The sequence below is a fragment of the Macrotis lagotis genome, chromosome X (assembly GCF_037893015.1).
Source record: "Macrotis lagotis isolate mMagLag1 chromosome X, bilby.v1.9.chrom.fasta, whole genome shotgun sequence".
Lineage (NCBI taxonomy): Eukaryota > Metazoa > Chordata > Mammalia > Peramelemorphia > Peramelidae > Macrotis > Macrotis lagotis.
Genome location: NC_133666.1, coordinates 108351235 through 108366949, shown reverse-complemented (window position 1 = coordinate 108366949; position 15715 = coordinate 108351235). Strand labels below are relative to the sequence as shown.

General features: G+C 34.6%; 1 protein-coding gene across 2 annotated transcripts in view; it reads left to right on the top strand.

Annotated features, from left to right (window-relative positions):
* Positions 1–15715, top strand: part of MAMDC2 (MAM domain containing 2) — a 212589-nt gene that overhangs the window by 94179 nt on the left and 102695 nt on the right. For both annotated transcript variants that reach the window (XM_074207395.1, XM_074207396.1), the window contains exons 3-5: positions 6045–6316; positions 9756–9840; positions 12032–12169. In XM_074207395.1, the coding sequence (XP_074063496.1) occupies positions 6045–6316; positions 9756–9840; positions 12032–12169 (495 nt within the window). The remainder of the gene's footprint in view (positions 1–6044; positions 6317–9755; positions 9841–12031; positions 12170–15715) is intronic.

Below are 15715 nucleotides of genomic sequence, written 5' to 3'. Positions count from 1 at the left end.
AATTAAATCTTATCATCTTTATCCTTCTAATTTGATGTTGATTTTTATCTTTGCTCTAGCTTTTTTGATGGTCTGACTATACACAGACAATGGATATTTAAATATCCATGACTCCAATTTTAAAATCAGTCATTTTCTCTGTTAGAAATAGATGCAGCAATAGTATAGGGCAGAATTATCATATTTGAAAACTCCTTAATGCTCTGAACATATTAAAATGTAATTGGAAATGTTTAACAAAATAAATAAAAATATAATACAACATACATAATGTTAATTTGTGGTTTTCTAAGTCAATAAATAGTCAGTAAGGATCTGTTTCTATTTGAATTTGAACCAGTAATGGCTTTATCATCATAGAAAATTGGTATTGGAGTCATAAAGACTGACATTCAAATTTCCCCTCTGGGACACAATGACTTCGTGAATCTGGATGAGTCACTTCAATCCTGAGTACTCTATATACTTTTCTAAAACTATAATATATAGAAAAGATACCAATTTGCATTGGGAAAGAGAATGTCCTTATTTAACAGTTCCCTACATAAGTGAAATCATAAATCTAGTTTCTCTCTCTCTCTCTAAGATGTCATCATTTTTTGTGATGTTATTTAGTATTCTCTGAGTCTAATCCCTTTTGAAGAAGAAATTATTCATGATATGTGTGTGTATTTGGAATAGATCAAAAGACTATAGATCCTTTAATTTCTTGATCTTGAGCAATATTTTGCAACATTTTTTGACAAGGCAATTTTGAAATTTTTTAGGGAATCTGTCTTCTTACAAGTTTGTTTATTTTGGGAGAGATGGGAGAAAGGTTTCTGCTTCTAGGAAACAACATAGCACAGTTCAAAGAGCTCTGGAGAGCCAAGACAACTGACTCCAGGGCTGGTGCTCTATCCACTGCACCCACCTAACAAAAAACTATAATATATAGAAAAGATACCAATTTGCATTGGGAAGAGAATGTCCTTATTTAACAGTTCCCTACATAAGTGAAATCATAAATCTAGTTTCTCTCTCTCTCTCTAAGATGTCATCATTTTTTGTGATGTTATTTAGTATTTAGTCATTTGTTAACTCTATAACTCAATATGTTTAGGCTTCCTCAGCAGTAAAATGAACATACTAATATTTGCACTTGTGCCTCCAGGATTACTGTGAGGAAAGGGCCTGGTAAAGTGATACATAAATGTAAATTGACATTTTCTTCATTCTAAATTTGCTCAAAATCCCTAAGCAACAAATGATTTTTTCCATTTGCTCCTGTCAGTATTATATTAACACTCTGTGTTTTGTAATCTTCCACAGACTTCTCTCCCTATTAGTCATGATCATATGAGTACCACTTCCATACCTGATTTCTTGGGTTTTTAAAATCTTTTTCTTCTTTTTATATTATAGTTTTCTTTTTTTATCTTTTTTTCCCCATTAAAGATTTTATTTATTTTTTTACAATTTTTCCCCTAATCTTATTCCCCCACCACCACATAAGGCAATTTGTCAGTCTTTATATTGTTTCTATGTTAAACATTGATCCAAATTGAGTGTGATGAGAGAGAAATCATATCCTTAAGGAAGTAACATAAAGTATAAGAGATAACAAGATCAGACAATAAGATAACAGGTTTTTATTCTAAATTAAAGGAAATAGTTCAAATTCCATGATTCTTTCTCTGGATACAGATGGTATTCTCCATTGCAGACAGTCCCAAATTGTCCCTGATTGTTGCACTGATGAAATGAGTGAGTCCATCAAGGTTGGTCATCGCCCCTATGTTGCTGTTAGGATGTACAGTGTTTTTCTGGTTCTTCTCATCTCACTCAGCATCAGTCCATGCAAATCCCTCCAGGCTTCCCTCAATTCCCATCCCTCCTGGTTTCTAATAGAAAAATAGTGTTCCATGACATACATATACCACAGTTTGTTAAGCCATTCCCCAACTGAAGGACATTTACTTGATTTCCAATTCTTTGCCACCACAAACAGGGCTGTTATGAATATTTTTGTACAAGTGATTTTACCCTTTTTCATGATCTCTTCAGGGTATAGACCCAGTAGTGGTATTGCTGGGTCAAAGGGTATGCACATTTTTGTTGCCATTTGAGCATAGTTCCAAATTTCTCTCCAGAAAGATTGGATGAGTTCACAGCTCTATCAACAGTGTAATAGTGTCCCAGATTTCCCACAACCCTTCCAACAATGATTATTATCCTTTCTGGTCATATTGGCCAGTCTGAGAGGTGTGAGATGGTACCTCAGAGAAGCTTTAATTTGCATTTCTCTAATAAGTAATGATTTAGATCAATTTTTCATATGACTATGGATTACTTTGATCTCCTCATCTGTAAATTGCCTTTGCATATCCTTTGACCATTTGTCAATTGGGGAATGGCTTTTTATTTTAAAAATATGACTCAGTTCTCTGCATATTTTAGAAATGAGTCCTTTGTCAGAAACATTAGTTGTAAAGATTGTTTCCCAGTTTACTACATTTCTTTTGATCTTGGTTACAGTGGTTTTTGTCTGTGCAAAAGCTTTTTTAATTTAATGTAATTCAAATCATCTAGTTTGTTTTTAGTGATGTTCTCTATCTCTTCCTTAGTCATAAACTGCTTCCCTTTCCATAGATCTGACAGGTAAACTAGTCCTTGATCTTCTAATTTGCTTATAGTATTGCTTTTTTACGTCTAAATCCTGTATCCATTTGGATCTTATCTTGGTACAGGGTGTGGGGTGTTAGTCTAATCTAAGTTTCTTCCATACTAACTTCCAATTTTCCCAGCATTTTTTATCAAAGAAAGAGTTTTTGTCCCAATAGCTGGACTCTTTGGGTTTATCAAACAGCAGAGTCGTTTCCTGCATTGCACCTAGTATATTCCACTGGTCCACCACTCTGTTTCTTAGCCAGTACCAGACAGTTTTGATGACTGATGCTTTATAATATAATTTGAGAATGGGAAGGGCTAAGCCCCCCTTCTTTTGCACTTTTTTTCATTGAATCCCTGGAAGTTCTTGATTTTTTTTTATTTCTCCATATGAATTTACTTACAACTTTTTCTAGCTCATTAAAGTAATTTTTTGGAATTTTGATTGGTAGGGCACTAAACAGGTAGTTTAATTTTGGTAGAATTGTCATTTTTATTATATTAGCTCTACCTATCCATGAGCAGTTGATGTTTATCCAGTTATTTAAATCTGATTTAATTTATGTGAGAAGTGTTTTGTAATTTTTTTCAAAAACTTTCTGAATCTGCCTTGGCAAATAGACTCCCAGGTAGTTTATATTGTCTGAGTTTACTTTGAATGGGATTTCTCTTTCTAGCTCTTCCTGCTGTATCTTGCTAGTCATTTCTTTTTTTTTATCTTTGTCTTACTTAATGCTATCTATTTTAATTTCCAATTTCCCAAGAGTTGAGGGGATGCAAATCTCAATCTCAGAAGAATCACAATTGTTTGATGATACTATAGGAAATTAATATTATTATTCATTGTAATTATGATTCATTGTCCCTGAACAGCAGAGAAATCAATAGATTAGGATAGTTTTCAAATAACCCAACAACTTGTTGATACACAGTTAACAGAATCACTAATTTAAATACAAAACCACAATGGAAGGTGTTTATATGAAATTAAGAGAAGACTATATGTGTATGTGTATGTGTGTGTGTGTGTATATTTATGCATATTAAAGTGTAATCCAAGATTTGAGATTATCTTCACTAGATCAGTCATAACCATCATATTTATACCTAACATTTATATATCACTTTAACTTTTATAAAATTCTTTCCATATATATCTTCTTATTTTATCTTCACAACAATCCTGGGAGGCAGGTACAACTTTTATTCTCATTGTGACAATAAGGAAACTTAAGGCTAACAGAGGTTAAATGACTGAGAACTTGTAAATTTCTCCAGCAGGCAGGATTCCAATTCAAGTCTTCTCACTCCAAGTCCAGCTTGTTCTTTCCATTGTGCTACAACTTATCTGGGATAGTTGGGAAATATGCTTTGTCTGTTAGAGACAAGTGAAACTATTAAAGTTCTGGAAATCCTGATGTTTTCAGAGGTGGGGGTAGGGGAGTTTTACTGGACTATCATATTCTGTATGGTCTTCAGTGAATCCATGTACTTATGCAGGGTATTAAACACATGGCCCATGGACTACATACAGTCCACAGTACTCCCCAAAGCAGTCCTAACCAATTTAAAATTTAATTTGGAAATATTTAACACAATAAATAAGAATGCAATAAAACACAGATAATATACATCCCATAGGGATCTTTTTGTATGGTCTAAGTATGGTCTAAGGACCCCTATTTCTGTTTGAATTTAATATCACTGTTCTTATAGATGTGACTTTTCCTTATAATAGTGAAGATCAAAACCCCATCAATGGTCTTCTCATCCTTTTTTATTCTTACTTATGTTTTTCCCTAAGCTTTCTATAGCAGAACCTAATATGCTAGTTCTCTCAATGCTTCATGAATGCCAGGGCAACCCATAGATTATCCATATGTTATTCCTCCCTCACCCATGCTACATATCTGGTCTTCCTCCATAACGCTTTTTATGCCTCTTCTCACATGTGACTAGGCAAATCATTTGACTGCTCTGGGTTTCATTTTCCTCATCAATAGGATGATTGGAGAGGATGATCTCCAAGATGGAATCCCATGTTGAAGGGTTTTTGGTTAACTTTCATATTTCCCCAGTCCTTAGGACATTTTGAGGGGCAGCTAAGTGGTGTGATGGATAGCACACTGGCGTTGAAGTCAAAAGGACAAGAGTTTGAATTCATCTTCAGACCCTTGTAACTTACTAGCTGTATTGCCTTGGGCAAGTCATTTAACTGTGGTTTCCTGGAACCCAAGTTTATCTCCAGTCATCCTGATTCATATCTGACCTTTGGACCCAGATGACTCTGGAGGAGAAAGTGAGACAGGTGACTTAGCACAGCACTCCCTCACTCAAATCCAATTCGTTATGGCATCACCTCCATGATGTCATGGTCTTTTTCAAGAATGAAGGACAAATCTCATCATCATCATCATCATCAGACATTCAGAATAAGTGGATTTAGTTAAACCAATTAAATCTTATAATGATACCATATGGAAAGATAGATACAATTGTCTTCATCAGGTGAACAGAGGAATTAAAATATAAGGTGGCTAAGATCCCTTGATCAAATTCCTATTGCTAATCTAGGATGTATAATGTTCTCTTGGCCACAGCGATCTTTGAATGTTATTGTAGAATATACAGAAATTTCTGTATTCCATGATGATATTCTACATGCTGCCTACCTGTGCTGGTCAGGGACAGTTTAGATGTCCTGTATCCTTGGAATCTAGATCATTGTCTTATCCATCCTGGAGTCAAATTGGAGAAGTGCAGGGGTCTGGTTACAGAGTAGTCCTAGTATCCCTCTAAGAGGTTGAGACAGTTCTGAGTAGACTCCAACCACTTTTATCAGTGCTACACTTGGAGTCAGGAAGCTGTTATCATTTCAGTCATGTTCAACCCTTTGTGACTCCATTCGGGTTTGATTTTTTTTGGGGGGGGGAAGATAATAGAATGCTTTGCACTTCCTTCTCCAGCTCATTCTATAGATGGGGAACTGAGGCAGAGTTAAGTGACTTGCCCAGAGTCACACAGTTAATAAGCATCTGAGATTTGAACTTCTGAAGTGAGTCTTCCTGATTCCAAAACCAGGGCTTTATCCTGTATACTATATAACTCCCACCTAGCTTTCAGGAAGACCTGAGTTCAAATTCTGCCTCACATATCTTTTCTAGCTATTTGACCTTAGAAAAGTCACTGAATCTCTTCCTCAGTTTTCCTCTCTGCAAAATGAGAATCATAATTGCATTTGTCATCCTGTGTTACTTTGAGAATTAAATCAGATCACATATATTAAGTGCTATATAAAAACTAGTTAATATTTTCACTATTGAAACATCATGTTTTCTCTTCTCATATAGCACACATTAATTTGGGTCCTTCCACTCTTTTTTAAAAATTTCTAGGTCATTATATTTATGTGGACTCCACCTTTGCCAAGCAAGGGGAGAAAGCAGTCTTGCTGAGTCCTGACTTACAGACAGAGGAGTGGAGCTGCCTTCGGTTAGTTTATCAGATTACCACATCTTCACCATTTACATCCATCCCCAGCCGGCTAAATCTCTACATCAGGTTTGAAGGAGAAAACTTTGATCGGTTGCTGTGGTCAACCAAGGAGTCTTCTGATAGCTGGCTCATAGCCAGTCTAGATTTGCGGAATACCACCAAGAAATTCAAAGTAAGTAGAGTATGGGTATAAAGTACATATTTCTTTATGAATGTTTCATGTACTTCTGAAACTTTGATTCAAACTTCTAATATAATGAGTGTTTTGCCATATTGGGAATGTGTTTGGGGATGAGGGAAAGGGTTGGAACATCATAAAGATTAATAATAAAAATGATAATGAGTTTACCTATCACTAAATTAAATTTTGCTGGATCACTTCTCTACTTATTTAATAGGATTTTCAAATATTAACAAGCTTGTAAATTGCCTTAAATTGAACTTTGCAAGCAGGAATGCCTTACTAAATGGGCTTTAGGAATAATTCTCATTTTCTTATAATTTGATTTTTTCTGCTAATGTATGTTATGTATATTTCTTTTATATAATTATCTGCTACACATTTGAGATGAAGCAAAAAAATTGTTTTTAAAAATAATATCTTGAGAACTATGACTATAATATTATCTAGTGTTTATGAAGCACTTAATATGTGTCACATTTTAGAGTGTGTCCCTTTCAAATACTTAATATTTCTCCCTTAAAGGTTAAAGAACAGAGTTATTGAAACAAAGGATATCCTTCCTATCCATTCCTCCTCCTCCTAAACCCCAGAGCTAGTCTCACTTTACATCTTCCTTGGCCTTTTTCCATGCTTTGAGATCAACTGCCCAAAGATTTATTCCAATCAGTCTTACTGCTGGTGCCACTTTGATCCATAGATTAATTCAAGTAATTGTTCCTTCCTTGTTATCAAACCCTCCTTTTTATAGTCCAGTTCTATAACTTACCTCCTGTCTTTGTGGTTCCTAAATCCCAATCCTGTTACCATGTCTTATATATCAGCCCCTTTGGAAACAGAATTTGAAAGCCTCCTGCAGCTGAATCTTTAACATTCATTGACCCTGATGCTATCCTGCTTGATCTACGGCCATTAACTTTCAATGGGTCTATCTTCATGCCACCTACCTCTCATTCTAAAATTCTATCTATTGCCTGAGGTACTCTGGAGCCAGCTCCATTGATTATTACAGTTTCAATGTGAGCATTTACACCTTGGAAATGGTAGAGCTTGATTTGTTATTTTGGCAATTGTCTAGACTTAACAAAGTGATGGAGAAAATGCTAAAAGCAAATTAAACTTGAAGATGTGTCCGGCATACATTTATTCCCCCAGAGAAGGAGTGTTAAACATTTACCAAAAAACCTCTGCCTGGCATAGGAAAGCCTTGAAATTTTCATTTGTCTAGAATTTCTTTTGTTGTCTACTGTTAGGTGCTGCCCAAATGATTCTTTCTAGGTATTCCTAGTCTAGACTGACCTATACCTGGTACTAACAAACAGATTAATATAGCTCCTGGGAAAAGCTTATTATACTTGCTATAAATAGAGACAGAAGACAGAAGACAGGAAATTAAGAAGACAGAAAGTCTTCATGGAAGCATATTTTATTTGTCTCCTTCCCCCTTTTCCTCCACCTACCTTCTGACTCTAAAGATCAAGTAGAAAAGACTGAGACACTGAAACTAACTGCCTATTTCCACATCAAGAAAAAATAAGGAATATACAAAGTAAAACAACCCTGAGTTTTTGCCTAATTCCCATCAGATAATCAAAGATGAGAAAAGACAAAAATTATAAATGTGGGAAAGATTACAGGAAGATAAGAACACTAATATACTATTGTGGAACTGGAAAATAGTTTGGTATTATACCAGAAAAGTCATTAAACTATATTATATTCCATTGACTCAGAGATACCGCAAGAAAATCAAAGACATAATGTCAAGTCTCATAAATAAAAAAAAATATATTGGTAGCAGAATTTTTTGTTATTTAGGGATCTGGAACAAAATGAGTAGTCATCTATTGGAGATGTATCACCTGTGGCATTTGAAAGTAATGGAACATCACTATGCTATAAAAGAAACTATCAAAAATGAAGAACTCAGGAAAACTTGGAAAGAGGTATATGAACTGATGTGGAATGAAGTGAACAGACTCGGAATAATTTAAACAATGATCATGATGATGTGTCAGAATCACAATCCCTTTCAGGCAGCTAGGTGGCACAGTGGATAATGCCAGTCCCAGAGTTAAAAAGACTGATCTTCCTGAGTTCAAATCTGGTTTTAGTCAGTTATTAGCTGTGTGACCCTGGGTAAGTCATTTAACCTTGTTTGCCTCAGTTTCCTCATCTGTAAAATAAGGTATAGAAGAAAGCATCAAACTACTCCATTATCTTTGCCAATAAAACCCCAAAACAAGTCTAGAAGAGATAAGCACAACTGAAAATGACTATACACATAGACACACACACACACACACATGCGCGCGCGCAACACACACAATACACACATGCACAATGTAAAAGAAAATAATACAAAAAACATCAAAACTTTTTAATACATTGCCCAAACATTACTTCAGTGAGATGTTGATTAAATATGTCTCCATTCTCTCAGTGGTGTCTTTGGTAGTCTAGACATGTGAGGAATGAAACAGACTTGGTCATATATTGATTTGTTTTGTCTAGTAAAGACTCAGTTGTAAAGAGAAATTCTTTTGCCAGAGATTTCATGCGTGGAAAGTCATTGGGAAATTATGCCTTTGTTTAAAAATAGTATCAATAAAAGATTTATTTAATTTTTAAAATATCAACTGCTGTAGCAGTTTCATGATCGCCTTCAATAGTGAGACTAAGTCTTCTTTCATTGCCCAACATGGATAGTTTACAATTGGGTGGTACACAGGATACCTTTGGAGACAAAGGTCTTGAATTCAAATCATAGCTCTAATATTTCCTACCTAAATGACCTTGGATATATCACCTAACATTCCCTCAACTTCATCACCTGTAAAATGATGGAGTTGTATTAAATGTCTTCTTAGGTCCCTCCTGTCACTAATTCAGGAAGATCCTTAGTTCAAATACCACCTCACACTCATATTAGGCATATTACTTCACCTCTATTTACTATAGCTACAGCTGTACAGCTAAAGCTTCAGCTGCACAACTGTAAAACAGGGATAACAATAGCACCTACCTTGCTTGCAAAGCACTTAGAACAATGCCCAATATATATACTTGATTTATATATATACACATATATATATATATGTTAGCTATTATTATTATTATTATTTAATGTTGTTTTGGATTGTTTTGTTGATCCAACAATGACCTTAACCAATGGCTTTTTTTAATATGAAAATGAAGTAGACATTGTTTTCATACTTAAATACACCACCTTCTTTACCTCAAGCTCTTCCATGTGTATTTTTAGAATGAGAGTAATGATATATCAAACAGCAATTAAACAGATTAATGGGGTTGTTTTGTCTTAAGTTAATGAAGAGCCTTATGGTTGAATTATTGAGGAATTGAAGGGGTGATCATAGAAATATGAATATAGATACGCAATTCCCTTCCTTTTCCATATGTTATACAGATATTGATAGAAGGTATACTGGGGCAAGAAACTACAGCCAGCATTGCAGTCTTTGAAATTAAGATGATGACTGGATACTGTATTGGTAAGTGGTTTTTCATTTCCCTTGTTTCAGACAATGATTGCTATAAATCTCCTGTTTCTGGGAGAAAAGTACAGATACTGTTTACTCTTGAGATGAACTAGTCTGGGAAGGCAGCCTGGGGCAAGGGTAAAACACTAGAGTAGAGGTTAAAAGATCTGTGTCCTGGTCTTGTCTCTGACACTAACCAGCTGTGTGTGTGATCTTGAGCAAGTTGCTTTACTGCTTAGGGATTCAGTTTTCTCATTTGTAAAATTGTGGAGAAGATTAGGCTCCTAATCTTCTTTATGAATTTGCCTCAAGAAAATCTCTGCAAAATCTCTTGATGTTTAGTTTAGTTTAGTTTAGTTTTAGTTTAGCTAACTTAAGCTCAACATCCTTTTTCTGTATATGTTCACCATAAGGAAGACTTGTCCCTATTATCCTCTAATACTAGCACTGGATTATAGAAAGAGAAAAATTGATGTGACACCTGTAGCATAAGAGATATCAACTAGTCTCAACAGGTTATAAGAATTTCTAGCTTGCTGAATATTCAGTCTTTTGTTTCAATTACAAAAGAGAAAAGAAATTTCCTGGTTTCCTCTGTTCTCCATTGTCCCTTCCTTCCTTGTCACAAATATTGACACTATCAGCACAGTAGGAGACTCATATTTCTGAAGTCCCGTTTCTCATTATTGAACTCCTGATGCTGGTTTGAATTTAAAAGGGAGAAAATAATTAGAAGTATGAATTTCCATTTTCTTCACAATTAAAGAGTTTTAAACTTTCCTGTGCTTTATTTAGGACCTTCTGGTCTTCTTCATCTCTTCTATCATTCCCACAGTTAGTTATAATTCCCTTGATCGCTCTTTTCACATCCTCTTCTCCTCTCTGTCAGTGGCAATGGGAAGACTTTTTTAAAGTGTATGCCCTGGTTCTCAAGACAATTCTTTCTCAGCTTTCAAAGAAATCATGAGATTGTAGTTTTAGAATGAAAGGAAATTCAAAGATCAGTTAGTCCAAACCCCTCTAACTGAGGAAACAGACTCAGTGGTAGCTAGGTGGTGCAATCAATAGAGATGGACCTGGAGTTCCTGAGTTCAAATCCAACTTCAGTCACTTATTAGCCAAATGAACCTGGACAAGTCACTTAACCCTGTTTGCCTCAATTTCATTATCTATAAAATCAACTGAAGAAGGAAATGGTAAACCATTCCAGCATCCTTGCCAAGAAAGCCCCAAATAGGGTCATGAAGAGTCAGTCACAACTTAAAAAATGATTAAACAACAGAGGCAGGTCCAGATATGTTAAATACCCAAAACTACACAGGAAGTTAAGTGATACTTGAATCTTGGTTCTCTGACTCCAAATCTGGTGATCTCCACTGTGATTTCCTCAGAAATCTGAAAAAACCCTCCTTTTTTTTTAACACTATGAATGGTCAAATATGGCTAATGTCTTCCTTCTAAGATTACATGAAATACTTTCTATTAGAAATATGAAGTGATTTCATGACTAACCCAGGAACCTATGATTTGTATTCATATAGGAGCTCCCTATACCTCTCCATCTTTATTGTTTAGTCATAAATCAAAGGATCATATAATTAAAGTTAGAAAGGACCTTAGAACTATAGGATTCATCTCCTTGTTATTATTATTATTTTAACAAAGGATCAAATTGACACAATGCCTTACATAGGGTCATATACTCATCTGAGGTAGGATTTGAACCAAGCCCTTTCTAACTCCAAGTCCAGAACTCTGTCCCCTATGCCACACTCCTGTCTTGGAAGTTAAGGAGGCAGGTGGGGTTGGGAGTCCACATGCCCTAGTGTGATTTCTATTTTTTAACTTATAGCCTAGGCAGTTAGCATTTAGTTGAGAGTTTTGGTGTCTCAGGTGTTCCACCTGAATCAGAAGTTGGTCTTGAATTCAGACCTCCCAGGTTCAGAGACCAGTTCTCCAGGTATTATTTAATCTGCTGATTTTGGAGATTGAGTCATTCATTTTAATTCTTCCTAATGAACCTGGCAGTTTTAGGAAATCTAACATGGTCACTTCTGCTATAATGATTTTATTGGGGTAAAGCTGAGCAATTTAGTCAGCTGAATGGGTGGGACCAGGTCTTCCTTTGGGTTCTATGTATGGATCACTGGGATGTGATTGGATCTTTATGGTGTTTCTTTCCACTCCTAACCCCCCATTATAGAGTGTGACTTTGAAGAAAATCATCTCTGTGGCTTTTTGAATCGTTGGAATCCCAATGTGAACTGGTTTGTTGGGGGAGGAAATATACGGAATTCACATTCAATTCTTCCTCATGATCACACACTCAAAAGTGAATTGGGTAAGTCATGACTAAAGCTAGTTAGTTTTGCCTTCATTTACCTACTTATTTTTGCTCTGTTTATATGCTGCTTATATTTATATGCCACATCTTCCCCATATGAGGGCAGGGTGTGACATTTTTGTATTTGTAATTCCATAACATAAGCAAAATACCTTGCTCATAGTTGATGCTTAATAAATATTTGTTGAATTATTTAAAATGGAATAGATTATGCATGTGAAGCAGTCAGGCAGAATGAAGTAAAATCTTACCTCAGATGCAGCATTTGCTTCATTAATTCTACAAACAAAAAATAAGTATAAATAGAAATAGGAAAATTGGACTGAAGAATAGTTGTAGATAAACATATTCTGTTGGACTGTGAGGTCAATATCAGTAAGCACTGTGATACTAGAAGAGTTTCTCAAATCTCAGCATTATATTTTCATTGTGCTTTTTCAATTGCAATCTCTCTTTCTGTGTATCCGTCTCCATCTGCATCTCTCTCACTCACCTTTCAGATTTAAAGCCTTGCATCCCAAAGCATTTAAGCCCCTACTATGTGTCTAGGCTCTATGTTAGACACTGGGAAATAGAAGTACAAAAAAAAATAATCCCTACTCACAAAAAAATTAAATTCTGATGGAGGGGAAGATGATAAGTACACTTAGATAATACAGAAGAATAAATATGAAATACTTAAATATAAGATAGTTTGGAAAGGAAAACACTAGCAGTTAGGGAGAAAAGATTTCAAATGATACTGAACAATATTAGAGTTTTACCTCTTTCCATCATATCAGTAGGGAGGTTAAGGCACTGTGGATTAGAAATGTCCTCTAAAATGTCAGGCCTGGTCAATGTTTCTTTTGGTTTTGATGAAATGTTTTTCTTTGTTACAAAGAGCAAGGTCAATGTGGGATTAAAGTGATCTTCAGGAGAAATATGTGAAGTAAAAATGAGTTAGCAATAAAACTTAAATGTGTAAAGGAAGGAACTATGCCATAGGAGCAGGAAGAGGGATTAGAAGAATAAATCAGCATTTAGAGGGCCATGTGGCAAGGAATACTGGTTATCCATAGGAAAAAAAATGGAAAAGATAGATTAAAAGTTTTCAATAAGAAGTCCTTCTTCCCCAGAATGTCTCTAACCAAAGAAGAGAAGCTGTTTCTGATCTCACTCTGACCCTTGCATAACTAGATGGAGGATCTGTGGCAAAGAATTAGAGCTTCCCACTACTTAATATAAATAGCCAATTAATTTTTTCTTTTTTTCTGAATTTAACACACCAAATAAAATTAGAATTTCCACATATATTGTAAAACAAGAGAGGATTGTACATAGGATTGTAAATCACTTTCTTTTTAAGCATGATTACATACTTAGCTGGGCGGCTCTGGATAGGGTATGTCTGGAGTAAGGAAGATTCATTTTCCTAAGTTCAAATCTAGCCTCACACACTTACTAGCTGTATGAACCTAGCCAAGTCACTTAACCCTCTTTGTCTCAATTCCCTCATTTGTAAAAATGAGCTGGAGAAGAAAATATCAAATCACTCCAGAATCTTTACCAAAAAAAACCCCAAATAGGGTCATAAGAATTGAGTCAGTCAACTAAAAAATGACTAAACAACAATCTCTCCTCTCATATTCATATATACATATGTGTGTATATATATATATATATATATATATATATATATGAATATAAATTTAACCTGAAATTTTCAAATGGGTAATTTTTTAAATTTAAATTTATTTATTCTTTCAATTACATACATACATTCAATTTCAATATTCACCTATTTGCAAGATTTTGAGTACCACATTTTTTCCTTCCCCCACCCACTTGACAATGAGCAATCTGATATAGATTATACTTGTATAAATTTATTAAATATATTTCCATATTAGTGATACTATGGTAGATGAATCAGAACAAAAGGGAACAAAAAGTCATGAGAGGGTAAAAAATAAAGCAATAAAAATCAATTTTTTTAAATTGGAAAATTGGGTGCTCTCAAGATGTTGATGGTTTCACAAGTCTTTTAGAATTGTTTTTGATTATTGTACTTCTGAGGAGAGCTGTCTTTCATGTTTAGTCATTACAAAACACTGCTGTTAATGTGAACAATGTTCTCTTGGTTCTGCTCACTTCACCCAGCATCAGTTCATGTAAGTCTATCCAGGCTTTTCTGATGTCTGACCATTAATGACTTTTTACAGAATAATAGGCTTTATTACATTCATATACTACAATATGTTCAACCATTCCCCAATTCATGGGCATCCTCTCAATTTCCAGCTCTTTGCCACTACAAAGAGAGTTGCTATAAATATTTTTGTACATGTGGGTCTTTTACAGACCTAGTAGTGGTATTAAATGTGTAACTTTACTTGTCTATGATTTCTTCTGACTCTTCTTTTGTTCTTTTCTCTTTGGGGGAAGAAGGGAGAGAGAGAGAGAACATTACTTGACTCCTACCTCTTCCATGGAAAAAAGGAAGGAAAAATAAAATCCTTATAATATTCATAGTCAAACAAAACAAATTTTCACATTGATTTTATCTAAAAAATGTGTGTCTCTTCCTACCTGTCAGGGAATAGGTAACATTTTTCACCATCAGTATCCTCTCATAGTCATATAAAAATTATATATACATATATATATATAAATTTATCCTATCAAATGTTTAACTTTACTTTTCTGTGATTCAACATTTGTCTGTGATGAAAAGCACTAAAAGTATTCACTTTCAGCAAAGGGTATCAAGAATTGTTTCATGTTCAGGGTAATAGCTAAAAGAATGAGTAGGATATTATTCAAAAGTGGACATTTAAGGAGAAAATTATGACATAAGCAAATGTATGGGGAAAGGAAAGAACAAAATGTATTCAGGAAGTAGCAGATATTACAGTTTAACATAGGAGAGGAGTAGGGAAACATGGTTAGAAACATATTTTGAAGTCAAATCATCAAAAGTTTTAAGTGCCTTGTTAAGGAGTTGAACTGACTATATAATAGAATTCCTTTAAAAAATTTTCCAAAAAAATTAAATAAAAAAAAAATTTTCCAACAGACAATGAGACTATTAGAGCAATGCATTAGAAAGATTAATCAGACACAAGTGGAAAAGACTGGACATGAGGCAGGCTGGACAAAAGGAACAGAGCTAGGGAAAACATTTCCTTAGATACAGCTGTTTGTATACAGTTCAAGAACTGAAATTGGAAACTGTCAAAAAATATTTTCACTTCCTTCTTATTATTGTAATAAATAATATAGATTTTAAAACAGCTACTAGTGAAATGATACATGTCAGTGAAGGGGGATCAAGGTTTTTAATACACACTCACCATATATTGGCACAAAATGAACTATCTCAGGTCCACATGCATTCCTTCTTCAGTGGTCACAGCTGGGAGCATGCTTATACAGATGTTAGCTGAGTGCTACATATGCAGTGGATAAAGCCCTAATACTACATGTAGAGTGGAGAAGACTTTGTCTGTGATGTTTGTAAAATTATTTTTTTTAAATATAAATTAGATAAACTCAAAAGAA